General features: G+C 45.4%; 1 protein-coding gene across 5 annotated transcripts in view; it reads right to left on the bottom strand.

Moving 5' to 3' along the window:
* ABL2 (ABL proto-oncogene 2, non-receptor tyrosine kinase) overlaps positions 1-19,164 on the bottom strand; it is a gene marked incomplete at its 5' end in the record, with an annotated part of 82,694 nt that extends 63,530 nt beyond the window's left edge. For all 5 annotated transcript variants that reach the window (XM_082229023.1, XM_082229025.1, XM_082229026.1 and 2 more), the window contains one exon: positions 18,945-19,164. In XM_082229023.1, the coding sequence (XP_082085149.1) occupies positions 18,945-19,164 (220 nt within the window). The remainder of the gene's footprint in view (positions 1-18,944) is intronic.
* Positions 19,165-24,338: the final 5,174 nt, after the last annotated feature.

The raw sequence follows: 24,338 nt of genomic DNA, 5'->3' as shown, positions 1-24,338 counted from the left end.
TCCTCAACCGTTCTTCGTAAGCCTTGGTTTCCAGACCCTTGATCATCTCGGTTGCCCTCTTCTGCACATGTTCCAACCTGTCAATATCCTTAAATTGTGGGGCCCAGAACTGGACACATTACTCCAGGTGTGGTCTGACCAAGGCAGAATAGAGCGGGACTATTACTTCCCCTGGGACACTATATTTCTGTTGATGCAACCTAGAATAGCATTAGCTGAAGTTGTGTTTAGAGTGAATTGCTACCCTACAAACATGTCTGCTCCAAACAATGTAAAAGGAAGCACTCAGTAAAGCAAACTGATTAGGGCTGAGTAATCTGGTTTTCTATCAGCTAAACATTGTGATATGCCAATATATCACAATGTCTGAAATATGGATGGAACTATGTAGAGGCGAATGGGGTAACGTCCTGGCAACCGCTACTATTTAGGGGTCTAAAACAGATATATTTTTCTTACCTTTAACATATTGTTACAACTATTATTTTATATTGCACAGAGCAACAGGGGAGGCAGGAATCACAAGAGAAGTGGTGACATCACATTTTTTTACACAGCACATGCACACATCGTAATTTGCAATATATTTCCATGTTCATATTATGAAACCTTTACCATGATGTGGAATTCAAGCTGATTTTGGACGATATATTGATACATCGCCCTGCCCTAATAACGATGTCTATGGTCAAGGGCTTTCTATAAATGCAAATTTTCTGGTCAACCCCCTGGCAAGAACCCTCTTGGCATGAGTGGGTTTTCCCCACCCAAAACCTTCCAGGGGTGCAGCCTCTCTTTCCCCCATGCAAGTCAATGCAGACATCACTACTATTTGATTTTCCCAAAACAAAATGGTGGTGATGGTTCACAGAAACAAAGGTACTATGTAAAATAAAGCTAGAATCCACATGATTGTAGCTTTAGTCTGCAAATAAATGACCTTGCTTAGTATCCTTGCATGTGAACAGAGAGCCAGACAGGAATCTGTCTTGTCTTTCTGTACAGCATAATCATGTCTGTTTACAGACAAGTGTTCTGCACAAATAAGAATACAACTAGACTGTGTAAAGGCTTAGCTGTAAAGCAACATATACTATTTGTTATGGCAACTTATTAATATGCATGCTTGCCTGGGAAATATATAAATTGCAAAATGGGAAAGGTACTTAGAGCAGTCTTGATTTAACTTAACCATCATGGTTCTCAATATCTGTTAAACGCCTGGGCTCCTCCTGGCCTTCCTACAGGTCAAGGAGCACAGACCAGGACTTGAAATTGTGGCCTACTTCTCAGTAAGACGGAACATTAAGCACTCAGCCAGCTTCCTTCGCAAGTCAAGTGGAAGAAACAATCAAAGTTGATACCAAGTTAGAGGAAAGGCCCACTTACTGTTATTTTAAGAGCCTTCCTCCCACACAGAGATGAACATGGCTGCTTATTACATTATTCCTTCCTGTTGCTACAGTGGTAGGAAGAATGCCATAAAGGAGTGGTCAGGACAGCATCAGCTGTTTGTCCTAGGAGGCCCCACTAACATTTGTCTCCACTACATCTGTCTTTGTGAGTTGACAGTCTTAAGTTTCAGATGTCTATATATCTCAGTTGAGCAAGAAGGGGAAAACCTATCATTAATAAAGAGCAAATGCAAGGTTTACTTGGTTTCTATATAAAGGCTCACATCCACTTAAAGTCAATGACATCATACCTTCCTTGGTTTCCCAGGGAAGAAAAGTCTCTCTAAGAGATGTACTTGTCAATACACTAAGAAACATCCTTCTGCTAGTAAAAAGCAATTAAAGGAATTCAGTTTAAATGTTTATGTCCTCCTTTGCTCCTGCCCTATAATTTGAAGAAATTCAACACAGCCTTTCCCTTGCCATCAAGAGCAGAATGTATTCTTATCCCTCAATACTCAGTAATCTCTCTTTTGCCCAAATACATCACTTCTTCTCTGCCCTGGTAGCAGGGACTTATTCTGGTCAGTCAAACTGACAATACAGTGGTACCTCGGGTTACATACACTTCAGGTTACATACGCTTCAGGTTACAGACTCCGCCAACCCAGAAATATTACCTCGGGTTAAGAACCTTGCTTCAGGATGAGAACAGAAATCGTGCTCCGGCAGCGCGGCAGCAGCAGGAGGCCCCATTAGCTAAAGTGGTGCTTCAGATTAAGAACAGTCTCAGGTTAAGAACAGACCTCCGGAATGAATTAAGTACTTAACCCAAGGTACCACTGTATAATCACCTGGTAGCAGTCAAATATTCCATAGGGAACACAGTTGTGAAACTGACCGCCTGCTTTTAAAAATTGCAATAAATTATCTAACGTTAACAGGTAGGAGTGAGGGTCGCTTGATTCCCAGCCCCACTGGAATGACACGTGCATCTCACCACAACCACCACTAATTTAGGAGCAGGGATGCTCTGTCCTGCAACTCTCTCCTATTGAAATATGCCCTCCCTCTCCTCTCAAGCAAATCACATAGTTGAACATCGGCTACTGGCTATATGCAATATCTGCAAGTATTTATGAATCGGACAAGGAATACAGGGTCAGAAAGCAGAAAACAAACACTTGCAAGCCATCATCACAGTAGCACAGGCACCAAGTGCCTAAGAGTTACACTTCTAACAGAGTTCACTGGAAATGCTCTGGAAATGCGGGGAAGGTGGGTCTTCCAGAGATCTGTCATTATGCTGTATTAAGCTGTGCTCTGGAGTCTTCTGAAGTGTCTGAAATTCCCCCAATTCTAATTATTGTTTCTCTTCTGATCAGCAAATATTTATTACAAAACAGTTTAGCAGGCCAAGTACTTTTGGCTGGAGATATGTGAAACATACAGGGACTTCAGAGAAGCAGAGAACACAATAAGGCATGCTAATCTCCAAATGCATACAAATCAGACAAGAACCTGCCTCATAGCGCTTCCCAGGGATGCACCCCAGATCTCACAATAGGAAGGTAAGGCAACTAAAATTGCATAAGGCAGAGGAGAGGCCTCATTGTGTCTCCACTAAATAAGGCTTCCTTTCCCAGTCGGTTGCAAGTTCAAAACATCCAAATAGTCGCTTCCACAGATGCACTTAGTTTATAATTGAAAACCTTGTACCACATTATTTTAAACTGCAAGTATGGATCTGCACTGTAGGTCTGGGCAATATCTAATTTCCAACATCATAATATAATACCAGATAAACTTTGCAATATGGCAGTATATTATGATGTCAGAAAGGAGGCAAGAAGGCTGTTGCTGGCCATGGAGATGATTAGCATCACCGTGCACAGCTTCTGCCTCTTCCTGTTGAAGCTCGATTGATTTCAGAACAACTCTGGTAATAGCTATGGAGCCCAATGATTTCCCCTGCTGAATTTGTGTGTATCTCTTCCACTGGTATCCCATAGTTCTGCTCTCTGAACATCTCCCTTAAATATCTCTTATGCCAGACCAAGGATGGGCTTCTAGATGCTGCCAGACTACAACTCCCATAATCCCTAATCACTGGCTGGGACTGCTTCCAACACCATCTAGGGGGCCACAGATTAGCCACGCCAAGGGCAAAGACTGTAAAAAGATAGACATACATCACAGCAACTTGCATGTTATCAGGCAGCTTCCTTTAGTAATTAGAACCCCAAAATCTCCTGGGGCTACATATTCCCCCAAGTTATTTCATGCAACCTGAAAGGGATTCCAAACTTTAAACACTGTGGGAAATGGCACAAAGAAAACACCTGCAATCATTTTGATTTGTAGTTGAAATTATATTCCGTCACTTTGGTAAAGGTAAAGGGACCCCTGACCATTAGGTCCAGTCGTGGCTGACTCTGGGGTTGGGGCGCTCATCTTGCTTTATTGGCTGAGGGAGCTGGCGTACAGCTTCCGGGTCATGTGGCCAGCATGACTAAGCCGCTTCTGGCGAACCAGAGCAGCGCATGGAAACGCCGTTTACCTTCCCGCCAGAGCGGTACCTATTTATCTACTTGCACTTTGACGTGCTTTCAAACTGCTAGGTTGGCAGGAGCAGGGACCGAGCAACGGGAGCTCACCCCGTTGCGGGGGTTCGAACTGCCGACCTTCTGATTGGCAAGTGCTAGGCTCTGTGGTTTAACCCACAGCGCCACCCGCATCCCTTGTCACTTTGGTGGAGGTCTCAAATAACCCCTCATTACCGGCTTACAACATGCTGTCTGATAGTCTAGAATTGCTAAGGCCGCATTACAGCACAGACACATCTGCCTAAAGCAAAAAGTTAACCAAGCACAGAACTATTTGGTACAATAAAGAGGGCTTTGTTTCAAAACACGCCCAAAGTATTTTCTATTGAACACTGTTAAAAGGTCGTTCCCATAGCAGCTTTAAAATCACAACTCTGGGGTTTCGCCAGTGTTTTCTCTCTCGACACCAGGATAGGGGCACACGAGCCAAACTATTTTAACCCCCACCCCCCAATTTTTATTTATCTACCTGTATAGAAGACCAAGTACCACTCTGGGGTCCTGACTACAGCTATCATTAATTTCCTATGCGCATGTGAAGAGGCTTCTATAAATGGCACACTGGCATGTTATTTAAGGTCTGCAGCATCCCCTAGTGGAAAAAGGGAGCAATTACCTATACATTGTATTTTAGTAGTTTTACAATCATGTAACCATTACTTCTACAGCTCTCTCAAATATGCAAATTAATACATCTTTTGTGCAATAATAAATCTAGTTAAGTCAAAATATAATGTTCCCTAGGTAAGGGATGGGTGGAAGAAGACTATCTGCCCAGCTGATTTCCTAGCTGGTTCTCCACAGAAATCTTGTTACAAGTGAATCCAAAGATATCCTGCACTTTACGCTTCTGCGTGGAAGGATTCCCGAATTCTGCTAATGTCTTAGGCCATGTTCTGTACTGCTCCAGAAGATTCCCTTCAGTGTTTTGGAGACAGGAGGTGGAGTTGGGACAGGCAAGGAACTGCTGGATTCTAAGCTGATCTAGCTTCTGGCAATACAGTGGTACCTCGGGTTACATACACTTCAGGTTACATACGCATCAGGTTACAGACTCTGCTAACCCAGAAATAGTACCTCGGGTTAAGAACTTTGCTTCAGGATGAGAACAGAAATTGTGCTCTGGCAACGCAGCAGCAGCAGCAGGAGGTCCCATTTGCTAAAATGGTGCTTCAGGTTAAGAACAGTTTCAGGTTAAGAACGGACCTCCAGAACGAATTAAGTACTTAACCCGAGGTACCACTGTATAGGCCTTTCCGCTGACTCAGGCTAGAGATGGTGCAGAAAAAATAGGTGTAATCACTGCCATACCCCTTGCATCCTGACTGACACAAGCACTAGACCAGGCATAGGCAAACTCGGCCCTCCAGATGTTTTGGGACTACAATTCCCACCATCCCCGACCACTGGTCCTGCTAGCTAGGGATGATGGGAGTTGTAGTCCCAAAACATCTGGAGGGCCAAGTTTGCGGATGCCCACACTAGATCTTTAAATGAAGTGCTAGCTGAACCACTCCTTTTAACCTTGCTGCTTCCATGGTGTTTGGATTCTGCTCTTGGCCTTATCAGTCCAAGCAAAGACTCATGAAATTGTGTCCGTCGGGACACGGGTGGCGCTGTGGGTAAAACCTCAGCGCCTAGGACTTGCCTATTGCATGGTCGGCGGTTCGAATCCCCGTGGCGGGGTGTGCTCCCATCGTTCGGTCCCAGCTCCTGCCAACCTAGCAGTTTGAAAGCCCCCCCCCCGGGTGCAAGTAGATAAATAGGGACCGCTTACCAGTGGGAAGGTAAACGGCATTTCCGTGTGCTGCACTGGCTCACCAGATGCAGCTTGTCACGCTGGCCACGTGACCCGGAAGTGTCTGCGGACAGCGCTGGCTCCCGGCCTCTAGAGTGAGATGAGCACACAACCCTAGAGTCTGGCAAGACTGGCCCGTACGGGCAGGGGTACCTTTACCTTTTTACCTGCAGTAGCAACCATACGCCAGAATGACCCTGCCTGCTGTTACTGCTGTTCACAGGCTTCCCAAGCCGCAGTATAAAAACAGAAATGGGATTCCAGTCAGTTTCAGTGAGACCCACAAGTTTCTGAACTGCAAGAGTTATAGAGGAAGTCTCCTTAGTTCTACTGTGTTTAACAAATACAAATATCAAATGCAACTTTTATTATACAGGCACAGACCAGCTAAAAAGTGTTTAGCAAAGCAATGGAGAAACTGAGTGAATATTCTGACAACACCTATTTGAAGACTTTGATATGGAGGGAGTGCCTGGAATACAATGGAGGAGAGTCCACAGTGCACAAGAAAACAGCTTGCTTCATCTTGTGAAATTACAGAGATAGGTCATGAAGGGTGAATACAGGATTGCAACTTTTTCTCCTGACTCCTTTGCTCATTAGGTGAATCCTGTCCCAAATGTTCAAATTCTCATATGCAGTCTTTGATCTGCTTCCTATGGGTCCTGTCAGCCCTATGCGAGAGCTTCTGCTAGCACAACAAGGTTCCCCTCTCTCCTCTCCCCCTGAAACTGGTTTGGTGTGGGGGACTGAGAAAACCCCCAGAACAGTGCGTTGGAGTGGGGGGGCCGGTTCAGCCTGACAAGCTGCAATGCTTGTGCTGATGGGATGTTTACCACAGTGTGATGTTAAATTCCACCCTCTGTTTCACACTTGGCAAACCAATTTAATATGATGATGTGGCTTAAATTAAAGCTGTCAGATGAAAAATTGCAACCCAATTTAAAATGTGCCAAAACAGCCAATAAGGAAATCGGAGTGGACCATATCTCTGCTGTATCAGTAAAACACCAATAAACTATTATTACCACACTGAAGTTAAAGCATATTTAGGATCAAGGTAATCTGCATGCAGTATTCTGGAGATTAACCAGAATAAAACTTCCTGAAAAGAAGAAAGAAGCATAATGTGTACTGCCCAAAATCAACTGAATTAAATCCAATAAAAGTAACTCTATTCTTAGAAAGAAAACTGTGGGTTCTGATTCCACATCTTTAGAATCAGAAAACACCTTATAAAAACAAGTTTGGATTAAACTTTGCCAGTTGGGCTGATTAAAAAAAGCCATTATAATTATTTATAACTAGAGATACCATATTTTGAGGAACCTCTGATAAACTTAAAACTTCAGAAACTATGAGATTTCCACAACAGAGATTGCTAATGCAACAAAGCTTTGTGTAGTGGTTTACTAGTACTGCCAGAAACAAACCTCAAGGGATCTGTAATGTAGCCGGCTTCTCATTTATTCTAAATGAAATATCTTTAGAGACCATAATAGCATTAGCTTTTTAAATAAATTGAGCCATTGTGTAACCACAAGGCCAGACACTACAGATCAAAAGATAAACACTTATTGTGATGTGTGCCATTGTAAGCCAGTGGCAACTCCTTGCTGACTTCCGAAATATCTCTCACCTGCTCTATGACATGAAGTAAACGCTTACATATCTAAATCCTCCCAGTTTCAACTCTCAGTTTAAATGATGGTGTATTTTATTTACTTGTTTGTTTACATTTAAATTCCATCGTGTGCATGCACACTTAGTATCTGAAGAAGTGTGCATGCACACGAAAGCTCATACCAAGAACTAACTTAGTTGGTCTTTAAGGTGCTACTGGAAGGAATTTTTTTATTTTGACTATGGCAGACCAACACGGCTACCTATCTGTAAATATAAGAAGTTTCATTTTTAAAAAATCACATCCGCCATGGACTAAGCTAGCCACCAGTCTCAGCTCCCAATAATATTCACCTACTGTGTATGTGAAGTGGTTTGAACACATTAAAGGCCTTTATAAATGCTTTTATTGTACTTAAAGGTAAAGGTAAAGGTAAAGGTACTCCTGACTGTTAGGTGCAGTCGCAGATGACTCTGAGGTTGCACGCTCATCTTGCTCTATAGGCTGAGGGAGCCGGCATTTCTCTGCAGACAGCTTCCGGGTCATGTGGCCAGCATGACTAAGCCACTTCTGGCGAACCAGAGCAGCACACAGAAACGCCGTTTACCTTCCCGCTGGGGCAGTGCCTATTTATCTACTTGCACTTGACATGCTTTTGAATTGCTAGGTGGGCAGGAGCTTATCAGCACTTATTTCCAAGAATGCATAGCGTACATCGGATCAGGCTGCATAGCTCAAAAATGGGAAATCGATCCTTCCTAAGAAAACAAGTCCAACTCAAAGCTAACTAGCAAGAATTAACTTAAACACAGCTTTACTTCCTGCCCTAAAAGCAAAATTCTACACATGTTAAAAGCAAGATCCACTGAGGTCAATAAGCTTTACTACCTGGGTGTGTGCAGCCACAATCAGATAACCAAATGCATGCCCTGCCAATCTCATCAGTATGTCTTACGGTTAAAAGTTTTATGATGCTGCACTAGCAAGTGGCGGGAAGCCCCAAAACCTATTGCCAGCATAATTTTCTATACCAATGTCAGAAAAAATAAAATAAAGAATGAAAGGATCCCATTGATACATATTAAAGGTTGTAATAATATGCACGCTGGCGTATGTGTCTACAGTGGTGCCCCACAAGACGAATGCCTTGCAAGACGGAAAACTCGCTAGACGAAAGGGTTTTCCGTTTTTTGAGCTGCTTCGCAAGATGAATTTCCCCATGGGCTTGCTTCGCAAGACGGAAAACGAAAACGTCTTGCAAGTTTGTTTCCTTTTTCTTAACACCGTTAATACAGTTGCGACTTGACTTCGAGGAGCAACTCATAGAACGCGGTGTGGTAGCCTTTTTTGAGGTTTTTGAAGACTTTGGTGATTTTTGAAGCTTTTCCAAAACTTCTATTAAACTTTTAAAACTTTTTGGGGGGGGTTTGGATTTTGGGTTGGGGTGTTGGGGAGGGGTTTGCAAGAATCTGGAAGCTTGTGTGTTTTTTTCTGCATTTTTATGATTTTCTGTGACCATTGGGCCACTCTGCTGTTTTTTTAAAAAAATTCTGGATTTGAATTTCTGTGTGGTGGGGCGGCTGGGGGAACAGTTGAAGAGGGGGTTCTTCAGCAAGAAGCAAAGAGTGGAAGAGGAACCTTCTTCGAGTTGTCCCCCAGAGTCTTAGAAAATGTACTGTACACTTTGTTGATTTTTAATTGTTTTTCTGTCATGTTTAGAAACTTAATTTATTGTTCCTTCAATTTTTGAAATGCTCTTTACAGTATGTGTGACTTTAAAGAGCACTTAATAAACTCTTGTTGTACCAAATTTGGCTTTGTTTGGACTTTCTTTGACCATAGGAACGCATTAATTGGATTTCAATGTATTCCTATGGGATTTTGTGCTTCGCAAGACGAAAAATTCGCTAGACGAAAAAACTCGCGGAATGAATTAATTTCGTCTTGCGAGGCACCACTGTATTTGTTTTTAGCTACTTTAGTCCATAGGCATGATTTAACTGTAACTCTCAACAATAGACTGCTTTTGGAAGACCTTATTAAACCTACCCTTCAAGTTATCTTGTTTAACTTTCACATATGCAAATACTAAAATCCCCGTCCCCGCAAAAGGCATGAAACTGTCAATTCCTGCTGTATGAAAAGCTTGTACAAACATCAAGCCTCAAGTCCAGGAAGGAAACTTGGATGTACACCCACCATTATTACCAAGGATCTTCTGCTGGGCCAGCCACATCAGAGCTCCTTTTTCTCAGCCATATCCTATTTAGTATCTTACAGCAATTGCCATGCATTTCATTCAAAATGGATTACAAGTACAGTGGTACCTCGGGTTAAGAGCCTAATTCGTTCCGGAGGTCCGTTCTTAACCTGAAACTGTACTTAACCTGAGGTACCACTTTAGCTAATGGGGCCTCCCGCTGCTGCTGTGCCACCACTGCACGATTTCTGTTCTCATCCTGAAGCGAAGTTCTCGGTATTATTTCGAGGTATTATTTCTGGGTTAGTGGAGTCTGTAACCTGAAGCATCTGTAACCTGAGGTACCATTGCATTAAGCACACAGCAAAGTATCTTTATTAAACAAGTGGCAAAAAGTCACATAAAAGGTTTATCTATTGCAGTGTTTCCCAACCGGTGTTCCGCGGCACACTAGTGTGCCGTGAGACACCGGCTGGTGTGCCGTGGGAGGGAGGCGGGCGAGTCGGGCGGCGAGAGGCGGCGGCGGCGAGGATCCGCGTCGAGCCGGGGGCGGCTCCGCGGTGGTGGTGCCGAGCGGCGGGGCAGCGCGCGCAAAAGGGAGGAGCGCGAGACAGCGGAGGAGGAGGAGGCCGGCATGTCCGGGCAGCAGCAGCAACAGCAGCAGCAGCAACTCCCGGCGACGGCTCCTCCTCCGCCCGCTATCGCCGCCACCACCACAACAGCCGCCGCCGTCCCTCAGTCCCTCGCTCTGCTGCCTCCTCCCACCCCGGCAAGGGGAAGGGAAAAAACGTTCACTTTTGTGCGTCCCTCCCGGCGTGACGCTGCGCGCTGACATCACGGGGCGGGGCTTTAATGGTGGTGTGCCGCGAGTTTTTTTTCCGGTAAACAGGTGTGCCGTTGCCCAAAAACGTTTGGGAAACACTGATCTATTGCTTGCACCACAACCTTGTTTTGGGAATAATACATAAATGGATACACACAGTTGGATGGATAAACACAGTTTTTACAAAAAGTCAACAAGTTGAACGGTCCAGTAATGCTTATTTCCCCACTACTGTTTAAAAAGAAACTGAAATAATTATGTTTAAGTTTTGAGAATACAGCCTGGAGTATCAGTGCTCCATAGGTTTGGGGTATACATAAGACCATACACAAAGTAGTGAACTGGGAAGCTCTGGGTCTTATGCTGGGATCTAGCCTAGCAAGTTACCATTATCTGAGAGCAATCAGGTTTCAGAACCTTCTTCGGGTACAGGGAATGGTGGTTTGCAAAATTCATTAGCAATTAGCAGACAATATGAAACCTACAGATTGAACTGAACACCCTGCTCTGTTCTAGACTGAGGTATATAAATTCTGACCTGACATCTAGACTATTCTCCTTCTATGGTTGAATGTTGCGGGGGTGGGGGGAGATAAGAGACTTCAGTGTTTATATAATACGGATGCACACTGTTTTTCAATTATAGAAAATTGATTACTGGACTGCAAATTGATTACTGGACTGCCTAGCAATGAGAAGTGTTTGGGCCTTAAATTGTCTGTACTATCTGTTAGTGATGTATTCCAGAACATTCCTACTCCAGCAAAAAAGACCAACTATTCCTCAGAAGGATAGTTCCTCTTTGAGAGAAAAGGTGGGAGCATGAATTAATTGTGCTGCCATCTAAAACAGGAATTTTTGGGTAGTGTGGATCAGGCCACCAGAACCAAAAGAAGTTGCAGGGGCAATAAGAGAGAAAGAAGGGGTGCAGACCTAGATTGTAACTGGGTGAAGAGAAATTCTCCGGCCACTGGATGTGATTTTCTGGCTCTCTGAATGTACCCAAGGTTTGGATTGGTGCCCAGGACAATTAAAACTGTTTAAATGCAAGAACACAGCATGAACAGCCTTCAACATAATAGGTTTTCTCCCAGCTGACAAAGTTTTCATCTGAGGCATTAATTAGCTTTAGTTAAGATAGAACCATGCTCAACAGCCAAATCCAGAAGAGCCAGGATTTCTCTAAAGTGAAGCTGTAAATCTAGTCCTACAGTTTAGAAGCAGCATCTTTAAATTATTATACAACTTCCAGCAAAAATAACTGAGTTCCATCAAAACACTTGCCATCGTAACCAACACCTTTCATGTAAAACTAGTTTCCATTATTTCAAACAAGACAAATCAATGAGGGAAATAGTACAAAGTAGGAGAAAACACTTTGGTAAACAAAACCATAAGCTACTGCTTATATAAAGTGATTTAATAGCTGCTGAGCAGGCCCCCAAGAATTCAGCTGCAGACAGGTAAGGTGGGATGGGAAGCAAGCTATTTTGTTCCAACATGCAGTCAATTGTGCCTGGCTCTATGTGGCAGAAGTGCTTACACGATGCATAATAGCTATAGAAAGACATACTAACAAAAAGCATAATATAGAGATTTTTAGTTGGGCCCAATAAAGGCATTGTAACACACTTTCCGTTTAAGGTTTCTGTGCTTGTGTATTTGTAGACTCTTTGCCCCACCTGTAAAGCTAAGTGAAAGATGTTGGGAAGCAATCTTATCAGCTACTTTCTCCAGCTAATATCAACAAACTCCAAGATGAAAGGATAGAGCTAAGAACCCAGCATGTGAACAGAAGAGGATGCATGACATCCCCAATACAGTAGTGGAAAAGATGAAATGCTCTACATTCCTACCTGTGAAACACCGCATTTTCCCATGTATAAGATGAGGTTTTTTGCTTAAAAAAATTAGTAAAAAATTGGGGGTCGTCTTGTACACGGAACATGGGCATCTGGGGGAATTTTTAAAATATTGAAGCATATGTCCGGGATTTTGGCTTGGGTGGGCTGAGGCGGTCCCTCCTGCTGCCGTCCCACCTTTCTCCCCCCTTCTGGGCTGCATGCTGGCGACTGGCTCGCCTCCTGAAGCTCTCACTGGCTCGACCACCGGATCGAGAGCAGCTGCCACCACCGCCGCTGAGAGCTGCCTCAGCTACCTCTCCTTGCCCTTCTTTCCTTTTCCCCCCTCTTCCCCTCTCAAACTCCCACCTCCCGCTGCCTTCCCCTGGCTCTTCCTTGGCATCCTGCTTGGGAGCCTGCTTCCCTGCAGCAGCAGCAGCTGCCACCGAGGGGGAATGTGTGATGCCCCAGTCACTGCCTTTGCTTCTGCAGCACAGTGCACTGCATGTACCTCATGCTGGAAACTCTGAGGGTGATCGCCTTGAAAAAGATCAACAACTTGCCATCGGCAATCATCCAGATTTTCACTTCTATTTTAGGGTTTCATTTTCTTAATTCTGGGTTCAAAAAAATAGGGATCGTCTTATACATGGAAAAATACGGTACTCTGGGAACACTACAGCAGAGCTAAGCAGTGGATCACAGTACATAAGGAGACCACAGAGTAACCCTAGGATGATATACATGCTGAAGACAACCCTTCTGAGTAGAGTGGAAGGAAGCCACTTGTTCCCAGAAATGGAAGCAAATTCTTCCCTGTCTCTTGCATACGTTACAAGCAGAATAGCAATACATTGAATGTTGCACTATTACAATATTTCCTTCTGTGCAAGCATCAGTTTGTCCTATGAAACAATCCCTCCTCTCCTCCCCCATGTGAATCTTTCGATCCCCCCAGGGCCAAATTCAGGGACATGGTGGGGGAGGAGAGCAGGGAAATCCTGCCATGTAAGCAGGGCTTCCGCTGACGTGACTCAGCAGTTGAATCCCGTAAATGGATTCCATCCTTCAGACAGGTTTGAAGTTAAGTATATATATTCAATTATATACTCAAGAGAACTGCACAGCTCCCTTAAATTTGTGTCTGTATCATGGATGCTTTCTAAATACATACTTTATGAATTTATGCTTTACATTTGTAGATGTTTATCTAAAAATATAGTGTGCAAGATGAACTTGCATGAAGAAGCGTCCAGGTATCTTCTGTTCCTCACAATTAACTAGTTTTAAATTTTCTGTGTTAACAACCTGGAGTTCTCAGGAGCTTTGCAGTTTTAACATTTATTTTACTTGCTCTTATTTTTTATTGATGATGGGTGATTTTGATTATTTTTAGTTTAAGTAATTTGGGATATGCAATTTGTATTATTGTCTAACCCTGAGCTCTACAATGATGAAGGCCAGGCCATAAATATGCATAATAAATAAGCCTTGTGTGCCACACCTTGAAGAATAACATTTTATTATGAACTATAATACAGGAAACCTGAAATGAGTTAAATTTAAGACTAGAATGAAGTAGGTACCATCTCAGAATCTTTGAAAGGCACCACTACATCACATCCTCTGTTCTGCAAGTTGTTTCATCGTATATATACAAGACGTCAGCGGTTGCTGTTAAGTACTGCAGTGATATTGGCCCAAACTAAGGTCATTGACAGGCTTCTTTGGAACTTACTGGCTGATTTATCAATATGACTTTGGCACAGTATTAGGCAGCTTTATAGTTATCTGTTTTGTTGTGTTCATACTACTGGTAATTTTGATATTTTTGCACTGATTGTGCTGCGGCAATTGTCAGTTACTTTGGGCTTCTTTCTGGAAGGAAAAGCAGGGTACAAATGTGAAATGAAAATGAAACTTCAGAACTTACTCTTTGACCATGAAGACAATATTATTCACCCTTGAGGCTAGTGCTGAAATGAACCCACAACTCTGGTTGAAGTTTCAAGGACAGCATCCTACCCAGTAGTCAGCCTATACCCCTACGTAGCTTGTGTACAACAATCCATGTGAACATTTTATTGTGAGTACAAGCAAAAACCATGACTTTACAGGTGGAGCATGTCCAAAACATACGTGGAAACCTGACTACATTACTAACACATCTCTGCCAAGAGTCTTGACACCTTGCCTTGGAACTCCAGCCACAAACACCCAACAGCCCTTCTTCCTCTAATCTGACAGTTGGGGTGCACAGACAGAGAACCCCATACAAGTAAGTAAGAAAGGAAAGGGGATACAGTCAATGCAAAATATAGCTGCTGTAGCTGTCTGCCTCCACCTGCTTTATGGTTTTAATACTTTACCTCATACAATAGGGAGAAGAGTATTCCACACAGAAGAAACAATCATCCCCACATGCAGGTAAGATCTCTGTTGGCAAAGGCCAAGCCCTCCAATCCAACTGTAGCTGGTCAAACACTTTGGAGTACTTTTGCTTTACAAGTTCACAGCTCTGGTGCCTTGCATTACTGCCAGTGTTGGAGGAACTATTCAGGAATCACAGCCCCAGTGTATAGTATGCAGATATACCAGTTGTTTCTGAACAGCCAGAGTTCAAGTGCAACCACCAACTCAGAAGCCAGTGCACTCTCCACTTCCCCCATGTGGGTGGGGCAGTGCGGGGGGGGGGGCGGCTAAGGCATGACCACTGGCCAAGCACCACTTATTACTCTCTCTTGTACCTGTGCATGCAGGTTCAGCAGTGTTAGAAACTGAGATATGAAAGCTAGGAGCTAAATGGCACCTTGAACCTAGGTTATGGGCGCAACAACAGAATGTCTAGGCGCGCTTTTCTATAACAAAAAAAACAACAACCAACAAGGCTGAAGGTGAATGAATTGCAGCTAAAATATTGTGTTCGTTTTTCACATGTTCTAGTCTCTTTTCCAGTCTTCAGACAGTAGGGAGGCAGAAAAAAGTCCCTCTTTCCTTCCACTCTGCAGTTTTAATCTGAAATCGTAGGCGCAGTACTGCTCCCAGAGCTCAGAAACTGCTTGCGCTAATGAAATTCCCTGTCGCAAAATGCGCCTAGAACCATGGGAGTTTCGGACACTGGGTTCAAGGTCTATTTGTTCCAGGTATTACTAGATACCCTTTCCATCTCTTCCCTTTACTCTCCACAGGCCACACCCAGCTCCACATAGATCACAAGGAAGGCCCACCCCATGATCAGCAGTGACTGGAACGCCTCCTGCCTGTTCTGCCATGGACAATGACAACCTTACTGACTCTAGACAGGAACCAGCACCTTGGAAAGCTTTAAAACAGATAGGTATGCAACAGGCAACAAAGAGCTGGTGCCTGCTACTCTGCTGTCTGAAGGCCCAAGACACTGAAGGCCCTGCTGGTTAACAACCCTACACATATCTTTTCAGAATCCATTACACCCTAGATAGTGTGGAAAAAAGGCTATGATTTTGCCACATGCTGGATGGGGATTCCTCCCCCCCCCCCACATGCTAGGAAGAGCTGAATTTGGCTGGCCTCAGCAGGTGAGAAGGTATGAGGGGCTCATGATTAGTAGCCAAAGAAGCTATGCTGTTGCTGTGTTGTGTGGCTTCTTCTGCCCTCTCTTTACGTTCAGTGCTCAAAAACAGTGCTTGAGCAGCCCAAGAAGATTCAAATCCCGATTGGTACATATGCCTGGGGACTGGGAGCAGCAGGGATATTTTTGTCTGTTCCACTGGGGATCATGGAGCAGGGGCACTGTGGCATCATTGTGTGCGTTACAGGGAGGTGTTCCGGAACATGTCCTCATCACTGCGAGTTCATTCACTCCCTCTTTGTGTAGGCGGCATTGCTGGCACATTTCCCCAATTGGTGCGCCTTGTTTGTGCTCCTGCTATTTTTGCACTGTTTGGGGGATTTTCCAAGTGGTACATTTCCCACCCCCACGCTGCATTAAGTGGGTATATGATACAGCAGTTGTTACACCAGCATCTCCCCTTCCACGCAAAGCATATTTGCCGTATGGAAGTGGCTCTGCAAATCCTGTACCAGCTACACCCTCCTTTCCTAGCAGTTTTCAAAGGGTGTTCCAGAGAACCCAAGAAATTATGAAAAGGTTCCTCAATGAACCTTGGGCAAGTTTTATTAAAGTGACTTTTCCACCAATGCTCACTTTCTCCTGAAATGTACACACAGGATCAGAGCATTTGGTGGATTCTACTCCATTTCATGGGACGCGGGTGGCGCTGCGGGCTAAAGCCTCAACGCCTAGGGCTTGCCGATCGAAAGGTCGGCGGTTCGAATCCCCGCGGCGGGGTGCGCTCCCGCTGTTCGGTCCCAGCGCCTGCCCACCTAGCAGCCCCGCTGCTAGCTCCCGCTGTTCGGTCCCAGCGCCTGCACCTACTTGCACCCCCGGGTGCAAGTAGATAAATAGGTACCGCTTACCAGCGGGAAGGTAAACGGCGTTCCGTGTGCGGCTCTGGCTCGCCAGAGCAGCGATGTCACGCTGGCCACGTGACCCGGAAGTGTCCTCGGACAGCGCTGGCCCCCGGCTAATAAATGTGAGATGGGCGCACAAACCCCACAGTCTGTCAAGACTGGCCCGTTCGGGCAGGGGTACCTTTACCTTTACCTTTACTCCATTTCATGCAGAAGAGAATGGTTGTGGAGCTGAGCGGATCTGGTCAGCACTCAACACAAATTTAGCAATTTCTCTAGGGCATATCCCAAAACAATGTGTAAAGCACAGACGTCCACAGGTGTCAATTCCACATGGAATTTTTTTTATATAACATAGAAACTTTTAAAATCATAGTTGTAAGCTAGAGAACCTGCTGTATTCTGCCTACATCACCATAAACATAACCAAACTCCTTGGTCAGGTACTTCCCATCCAGCTAAAGTAGTTCATACATATGGATCTCAATCAATCCATTTGCAACAATGACCGCATGAACTTAAAAGAAATTATAGTCAAATGTGGTAAAAATCACATGTAGTATTACAAATTACTGAAATTAAGAAAGGAACCCTGATAAACAGTGACCATAAGGTTCTGAAATAATGTAACGTTTTTGGCACCTTCTAAGCAATGCAATGCATATCTCAGTTGCCACAATTTGTGACAGGCACCTTAAGATGAGGTTCATCCTTACCAAAATTAACTTTATCACGACAATCAGGAGATGGAGAAAGAAAAGGCAGCAACTGACAGAGCAAGGGTGAAGGTGAACCAGAAGATATATCAATCGAAAAACAGATGTTGGCAGGAAGCACACACACACAAAATCAAAACGGGAGGACCTAAAGCCTGCTGTAGAAAACAGCCCAATTGCAGATACAGCAAAGCATTTTGTTGCAATTTCTAAAACATATCTCACCACTATAGCAACATTACTAACACAGACCATTCTAAAGGGGCGCACGCCTTTGACCTACATCTGTAGCACTAGAACATTTAGACGACCTTAAACAACCAACTCACTCAAGTGTGCAGTAAACATGAAAGCTGACCATATATACAAATATTCCGGGGGAATAACAAAAACTGCTACAACTACAACTAATCCAGAATGCGGCAGCTAGACTGGTGACTGGGAGCGGCCGCCGAGACCATATAACACCGGTCTTGAAAGACCTGCATTGGCTCCCAGTACGTTTCCGAGCACAATTCAAAGTCTTGGTGCTGACCTTTAAAGCCCTAAACGGCCTCGGTCCAGTATACCTGAAGGAGCGTCTCCACCCCCATCATTCTGCCCGGACGCTGAGGTCCAGCGCCGAGGGCCTTCTGGCGGTTCCCTCATTGCGAGAAGCAAAGCTACAGGGAACCAGGCAGAGGGCCTTCTCGGTAGTGGCGCCCGCCCTGTGGAACACCCTTCCAGCAGATGTCAAGGCGATAAACAACTACCTGACATTCAGGAGACATCTTAAGGCAGCCCTGTTCAGGGAAGTTTTTAACGTGTGATATTTTATTGTATTTTTGGTTTTTATGGAAGCCGCCCAGAGTGGCTGGGGAGGCCCAGCCAGATGGGCGGGGTATAAATAATAAATTATTATTATTATTATATTATTATTCCAGAGAGGCAGCCTTGTTGTGTGCTGCAGCAAAAACAAAAAGAACACTTAGGAGACCAATACATTTACTGTGGGAATAAGCTTTCGCCAGGTCGGTTTGCAGCCATGGGGGGCGATGGTTCAAAAGCTCGAGAGACCCTAAAGTCAAGCGCGAGCTAGGTCCGCAGAGGTTACCTACCCATATGCCCTGAAGCAGTTAAACTGGAGCCACAATCTTGGTTCAGAGCAGTATACCTGTCAAGGACAAGGTGCTTTGGGGGGGGGGAGCATACAACAGGGAAGGGCTGCTGCCTTCCTGCTTGGCCGGTCCCTCCCCTCCAGGCATCTAACAGGCCACTGCTGGGAACAACATGCTGGACCAGGAAGACCTTTGTCTGATGCAAGAGCGCAATTCTTCCTGTTGTGTTTTTTTTGAGCGGGGGCGGGTGTGCCTGCCCGCCCCCCCCGGAAAGGAGGAGGCTTCGCTCGCCGCCCCCAGCCCTCGCCTCAGCGCCACACCCACCCGCTCCCAGCATCTGCGGCAGCCTCCTCGCCCCCGGTCTCTTCCCCCCCCGTTCCCTTCCCACCTTACCGTGTTGGGTGAAGATATTGAAGCCGCTCTCGGCCCCTCGCGGGGCGGCCGCCTCTCGCCTCCGGCCGGCGGGCCTGGCTGCGCTGCCCCGGAGCCCCCTCGGCTGGGGCTGGGAAAGAGGCGGCGGCTGTTGCTGCTGCTGCTGCGTCGCCCCCGCCGCCGGCTGCTGGAGCGCGGAGGAGGCGCCCGGCTCCCCGACGCGGCCCACCTGCTGGCCCATCCCCGTCCCCCGCCCGTCTCGGGCCCCCGCCACAGCCCTCGGCCGCCGCCGCCTCGCGCTCACATGCCGCCGCCGGCGACGCTCCCTCAGCCGCGCCCGCCCAGGCCCGCTTCCCCACAGGGCTGCCCTGCCGCCGCCTCTTCCTCCTCCTCGCCACCGCGCTCCGGACAGGCCCTCACGGACTCGCCCCCTCAACCCCCGCCGCCGCCATCTTGACCACAGAGCTGAGGGGGCGAGGGGCAGAGCGGCTCCTTCTCGCCCACCCTTCCCACCTCCGGTCCTCCAGGGGCGGCGATGGCTCCGCCTCCCGTCCGAGGCCCCGCCCCGCGACGCCGGCGGCTCAACGGGAGCCTCCGCCCCGCCCCGTCCCGCGCACGCGCGCTCGCCTCCGCTTCACCAGTGGACCCGAGCTTTAAAATGACGCCTAGGATAGCCGGGATAAAGAGTCAAATACATTTGATCATTATTATTCCTAATAGATGTTCCCTCAAGTATTGGGGAGGGGAGTATTCTTATTATGCCATATTTTTAAAAAGCCAAACACTTTTAAAAATTAATTAAAGTATTTATTTAATGCACTTTCTAACATAAAATCCATTCGAGAATAGAGGGAGAGGTTAGAAACATATTCTTCTCCTTTCTTGAAATGTTTTTGTGTGCTCCACCTTTCGGTTTGTGTTTGTTTTTAAAATTGTTTTATTTTAATGGATGATGATAATAGATTTGAAGTGAAAGTAGATAAATAGGTACCACTCCAGCGGGAAGGTAAACGGCGTTTCTGTTCGCTGCTCTGGTTCGCCAGAAGCGGCTTAGTCCTGCTGGCCACATTAACTGTACGCCGGCTCCCTCAACCAGTAAAGCAAGATGAGCACTGCAACCCCAAAGTCAGCCAACGGCTTAGTCATGCTGGCCACATGAGCCGGAAGCTGTACGCCGGCTCCCTCAGCCAGTAAAGCGAGATGAGCAACGCAACCCCAGAGTCGGCCACGACTGGACCTAATGGTCAGGGGTTCCTTTACCTTTACCTATGATTTATATGGATATAGTCAAATTTGTGTACTTTTTGAAGTGTTTTGCTTATTGTTTATGGCTACTTTTGCATTTATGGGGTTTTTTTCATGCTGAAAGCTGCTTAAAACATGGTTTTAACCAGTGCTTTTCTTCTAGAAAAAAACCACTTAATTTCAATCCATCATCATTCAGCATTCCTTAATTTTACAGTGTTTTTGTAGATAGTCCTTAAATTTTTTCCAATCTTCTTCTGCCGACTCTTCTCCCTGGTCACGGATTCTGCCGGTCAATTCTGCCAATCCCATACAGTCAATCAGCTTCATCTGCCATTCTTCCAAAGTGGGCAAATATTGCATCTTCCAGTACTTTGCAATAAGTATTCTTGCTGCTGTCGTTGCATACAAAAAGAGAGTTCTATCCTTCTTTGACACCGATTGGCCGACAATGCCCAGGAGAAAGGCCTCTGGTTTCTTCAAGAAGGTATATTTAAATACCTTTTTCAGTTCATTATATATCATTTCCCAGAAAGCCTTAATCTTTGGGCACGTCCACCAAAGGTGAAAGAATGTACCTTCAGTTTCTTTACATTTCCCTTCAGTTTCTTTACATTTCCATGACTGATATGATATGTTAGCCTTTTCTTTATGCGCCCAAATCAGTGCTTCTGGGAACTGAAGATTTTGGGCATAATCCAGCAAAACATAAATCACAATTAGCCCAAATTCCACTGACTCTCCCAACAAGAGCTGCTCAAATAGAAGTCTTTCTGGATTGTACCACATACTACCGCATTGGGGGGGGGGGTGTCTTACAAAAAATGGGCATGGTGGAGGGAAAAGTTGTCCAGAGTCCTTCCCCCTTGCATCTAGTTTACTATCTGCAGGGAGGGTTTATTCCTTCATATGGCTGAGCATTCATTTATATGTTTCCCTTACCAGCAGACAGTCCAGGAAATGTTTTGCCACAAGTTGTCTCAAAAGTCTTCTTGCAACTAACTTTTGCTGGATTTTGTCTTGGTTTCTCTTATTAATATTCATTCCTTGACCCCCAAGGACTGGTCACACGTAGCTCCTTCTTGGGGAATATGGTGTTCAACAATTGGTGGTTAAGCAACTGTAGGCTCTTGGATGACACCAATTTTCTGGCCCCATTTCAATCTGATTTCAAGAGTGATGTTGGTTTAGAAAATACATTGGTCACCTCAAAATATGACTTATTCTAGGGGAAGGGCAATATTGCTCATTCATGCAGTCCTTTCAGCTGCTTTTGATCACATTGGCTGCAATATCCACCTGGTTTGGCTCTTACGAGGCAGTGTGTTGGGTGGTTCTGCTGCTACTTGGCAGGTTGATTATATCCCTGTCCAGGAATGGGTGAAGTTCATCACGGGTGTTCTTAGCCACAGAGACAACTTACGCCTTCAATGAGTGATGGCGCTATGAGTTTTCAGAGACTATGAACGTGCTTTTTCAAGTGGAGTATGACCTTCATTGAGAACAGGATTTCTACCTAACGTCCTAACTCAATTATCTACCCACCCACAAAGACATCACCATCATCACAATTTATTATTTATACCCCGCCCATCTGGCTGGGTTTCCCCAGCCACTCTGGGTGGCTTCCAACAAAATATTAAAATACAATAGTCTATTAAACATTAAAAGCTTCCTTAAACAGGGCTGCCTTCAGATGTCTGGTAGTAGTTTTTCTCTTTGACATCTGGTGGGAGGGGGTTCCACAGGTCGGGTTCCACTACTGAGAAGGCCCTCTGCCTGGTTCTCGCAGCGAGGGAACCGCCAGAAGGCCCTCGGAGCTGGTCCTCAGTGTGTGGGCAGAATGATGGGGGTGGAAACACTCCTTCAGATTTACTGGACTGAGGCTGAAGTCTTGTTGGGTTTCGGTCTCTCAGAACTCAGCTCACTGCAGCATGCAGGCAACAGTGGAGAGCCCAAATGGACTCGCCTCATTCCAGTGTTAGTGATTGATGTATTGATAGCACCCAGGTCCAAACCCCTTGATGAACATTGGTCTATCAGTGGTGGGGAACCTGTGGTCCTCCCAAGTCTCTGACTGGCCTGCTGATCTCTTCCTAGGTGACACCTCCCCAAACCACACTGTCACTGGCTCACATTATGTTTTGGCTGGATGGAAGGTGTCTTTGCTGAAGAGATGACTTGTGTGTGACAGGGCTAGAGTTGCATGTTACCCCACCCTTGGCATATAACTCCTGGAAGGTTATCTACTAGGAAATATGGCCCTCAGGATGATGGCCCTCAGGATGAAGTCCCCCATCCCTAACTGGCAGTGACTCTTTGGGGTTTCAGGCCAGAATCTCCTAGACCTATCCAGGGATGCTGGGAATTGGACCTGGGATCTTCATGCAAAACAGATGCTCTACCACAGTGCATCTATGTGGGGTTTATTGTCTGTTTGCTTGGTTGTAAGTTGCTTTGGGCAAGATAGTGAATGACAAGTCTAATTAATAAAATCATAATACCACTGATTTACAGCCCTTCCACAATGGAATCATGGGTGATATGCCGATTTCGCTACTTCGGAGTAGGATATAGAAGGGATGACTGAAAGCTTCATTGATCTGGTGCTGAATAGGGTTGTGACTTGATGAGATTTTGATGGAAACAACAGAATATTTCAAAAATATACTGTAGAGTTACCTTGGGAATGGGCTGGGACTTGAGTTCAAGGCTTCAATTCAAGGCAAATGGTATCACTGTGGCCTTATGAAACTGTAGGAGGCAGAGACCTGTTATACCAACTAAATTCCAGGTATTGAAAATAGCCATGAGGTATTTGGAGAGGAAAATGCACTGCTGCATTGTGTAATAACAATACGAACTAGATCTTCTGGAAACTAGTGAAAGGCTGAGATATATTTCCAACAAATGAGAGATTGTGGGGAAGTGCTATTAAAACAATGGCAGAAGTTTCAATAAAGCAGGGATGGAGGAAACTGAGGGAAGTGGCAGAGGTTTTAGAAAAGGACTGGTTGGCGGTTCGAATCCCCGCAATGGGGTGAGCTCCCGTCGCTCAGTCCCTGCTCCTGCCAACCTAGCAGTTCGAAAGCACGCCAAAGTGTAAGTAGATAAATAGATACCACTCCGGTGGGAAGGTAAATGGCGTTTCCGTGTGCTGCTCTGGTTCGCCAGAAGCGGCTTAGTCATGCTGGCCACATGACCCAGAAGCTGTATGCCGGCTCCCTCGGCCAATAAAGCGAGATGAGCACCGCAACCCCAGAGTCGGCCACAACTGGACTAACGGTCAGGGGTCCCTTTACCTTTACGAAGTATTTGTGGGCTCCACATCCTTTCTTTCTCACAAGGCAGCTGAGGAATGAAAGAAGGGAAAGTTGCAAAGGAAGGAAAACTGAAAAGGAAAAAGTGGTTTTGAGTGGCAGAGGTCTGAATAAAGCAGGGATTTAGAGATGCTGAGAGGAAAATGTTTTCAAACGATGGCAGAGACATGAGCGAGCAAGGGAACACACAGGGGAGGGGCTGTTTAAAACAATATTTCAGGACAGTGAGAACGGCATTCGGAAAGACTTCAGTGTCAGCTTTTTGTGTTGTACTCAGTCTGTTATTCCTCCTTGTTAAAACTGGGTTTTTATAATTCAAAAATACCCAGTGTCACACCATCGCTGCTCTACTTAAATCTCTGCCATTGTTGGAGTACAGCGAGAAAGGAGAGGCACTGACAAGGGTGGGGAGGCTGTTTTTAAACTTCTCTCTCTTCCATTCCTCAGCTGCCTTATATGACAGAGATGAAGGATGCAAAGTCCTCAAATATTCCATAGTATCTTCCTACAATCATGTATTTAACTCCTGGTATCATGTGTTATCTTCAACATGAAGCCCCAGATTCAATGCAAGAATTTAGAACAGGTATTTTATTAACAAGCAAACACCCATATATGTACAACATCCATCAACTGAATTTAATTTTCGCTAACATACTTGCCCTTCAGATTCTACCTATCTTAAAGATACGATAACATAGATCAGCTTGGAGTGTGTGTGCAAAGGGGGCTGCACAATAGGGGAGAGACTAATACATGGAAATAGGGAGGATCTGTGTGCATGGGAGAGTTGATAAAAGTGTGGTGGCAGGATCCACACATGGCTACTGTGCACTTGTCAAGAGACAGT

The sequence above is a fragment of the Podarcis vaucheri genome (genome assembly GCF_965113315.1).
Source record: "Podarcis vaucheri genome assembly, chromosome: 6".
NCBI classification, from domain to species: Eukaryota; Metazoa; Chordata; class Lepidosauria; order Squamata; family Lacertidae; genus Podarcis; species Podarcis vaucheri.
The sequence above is the reverse complement of the archived record's forward strand: the minus strand, read 5'-3'. Positions and strand labels throughout refer to the sequence as shown.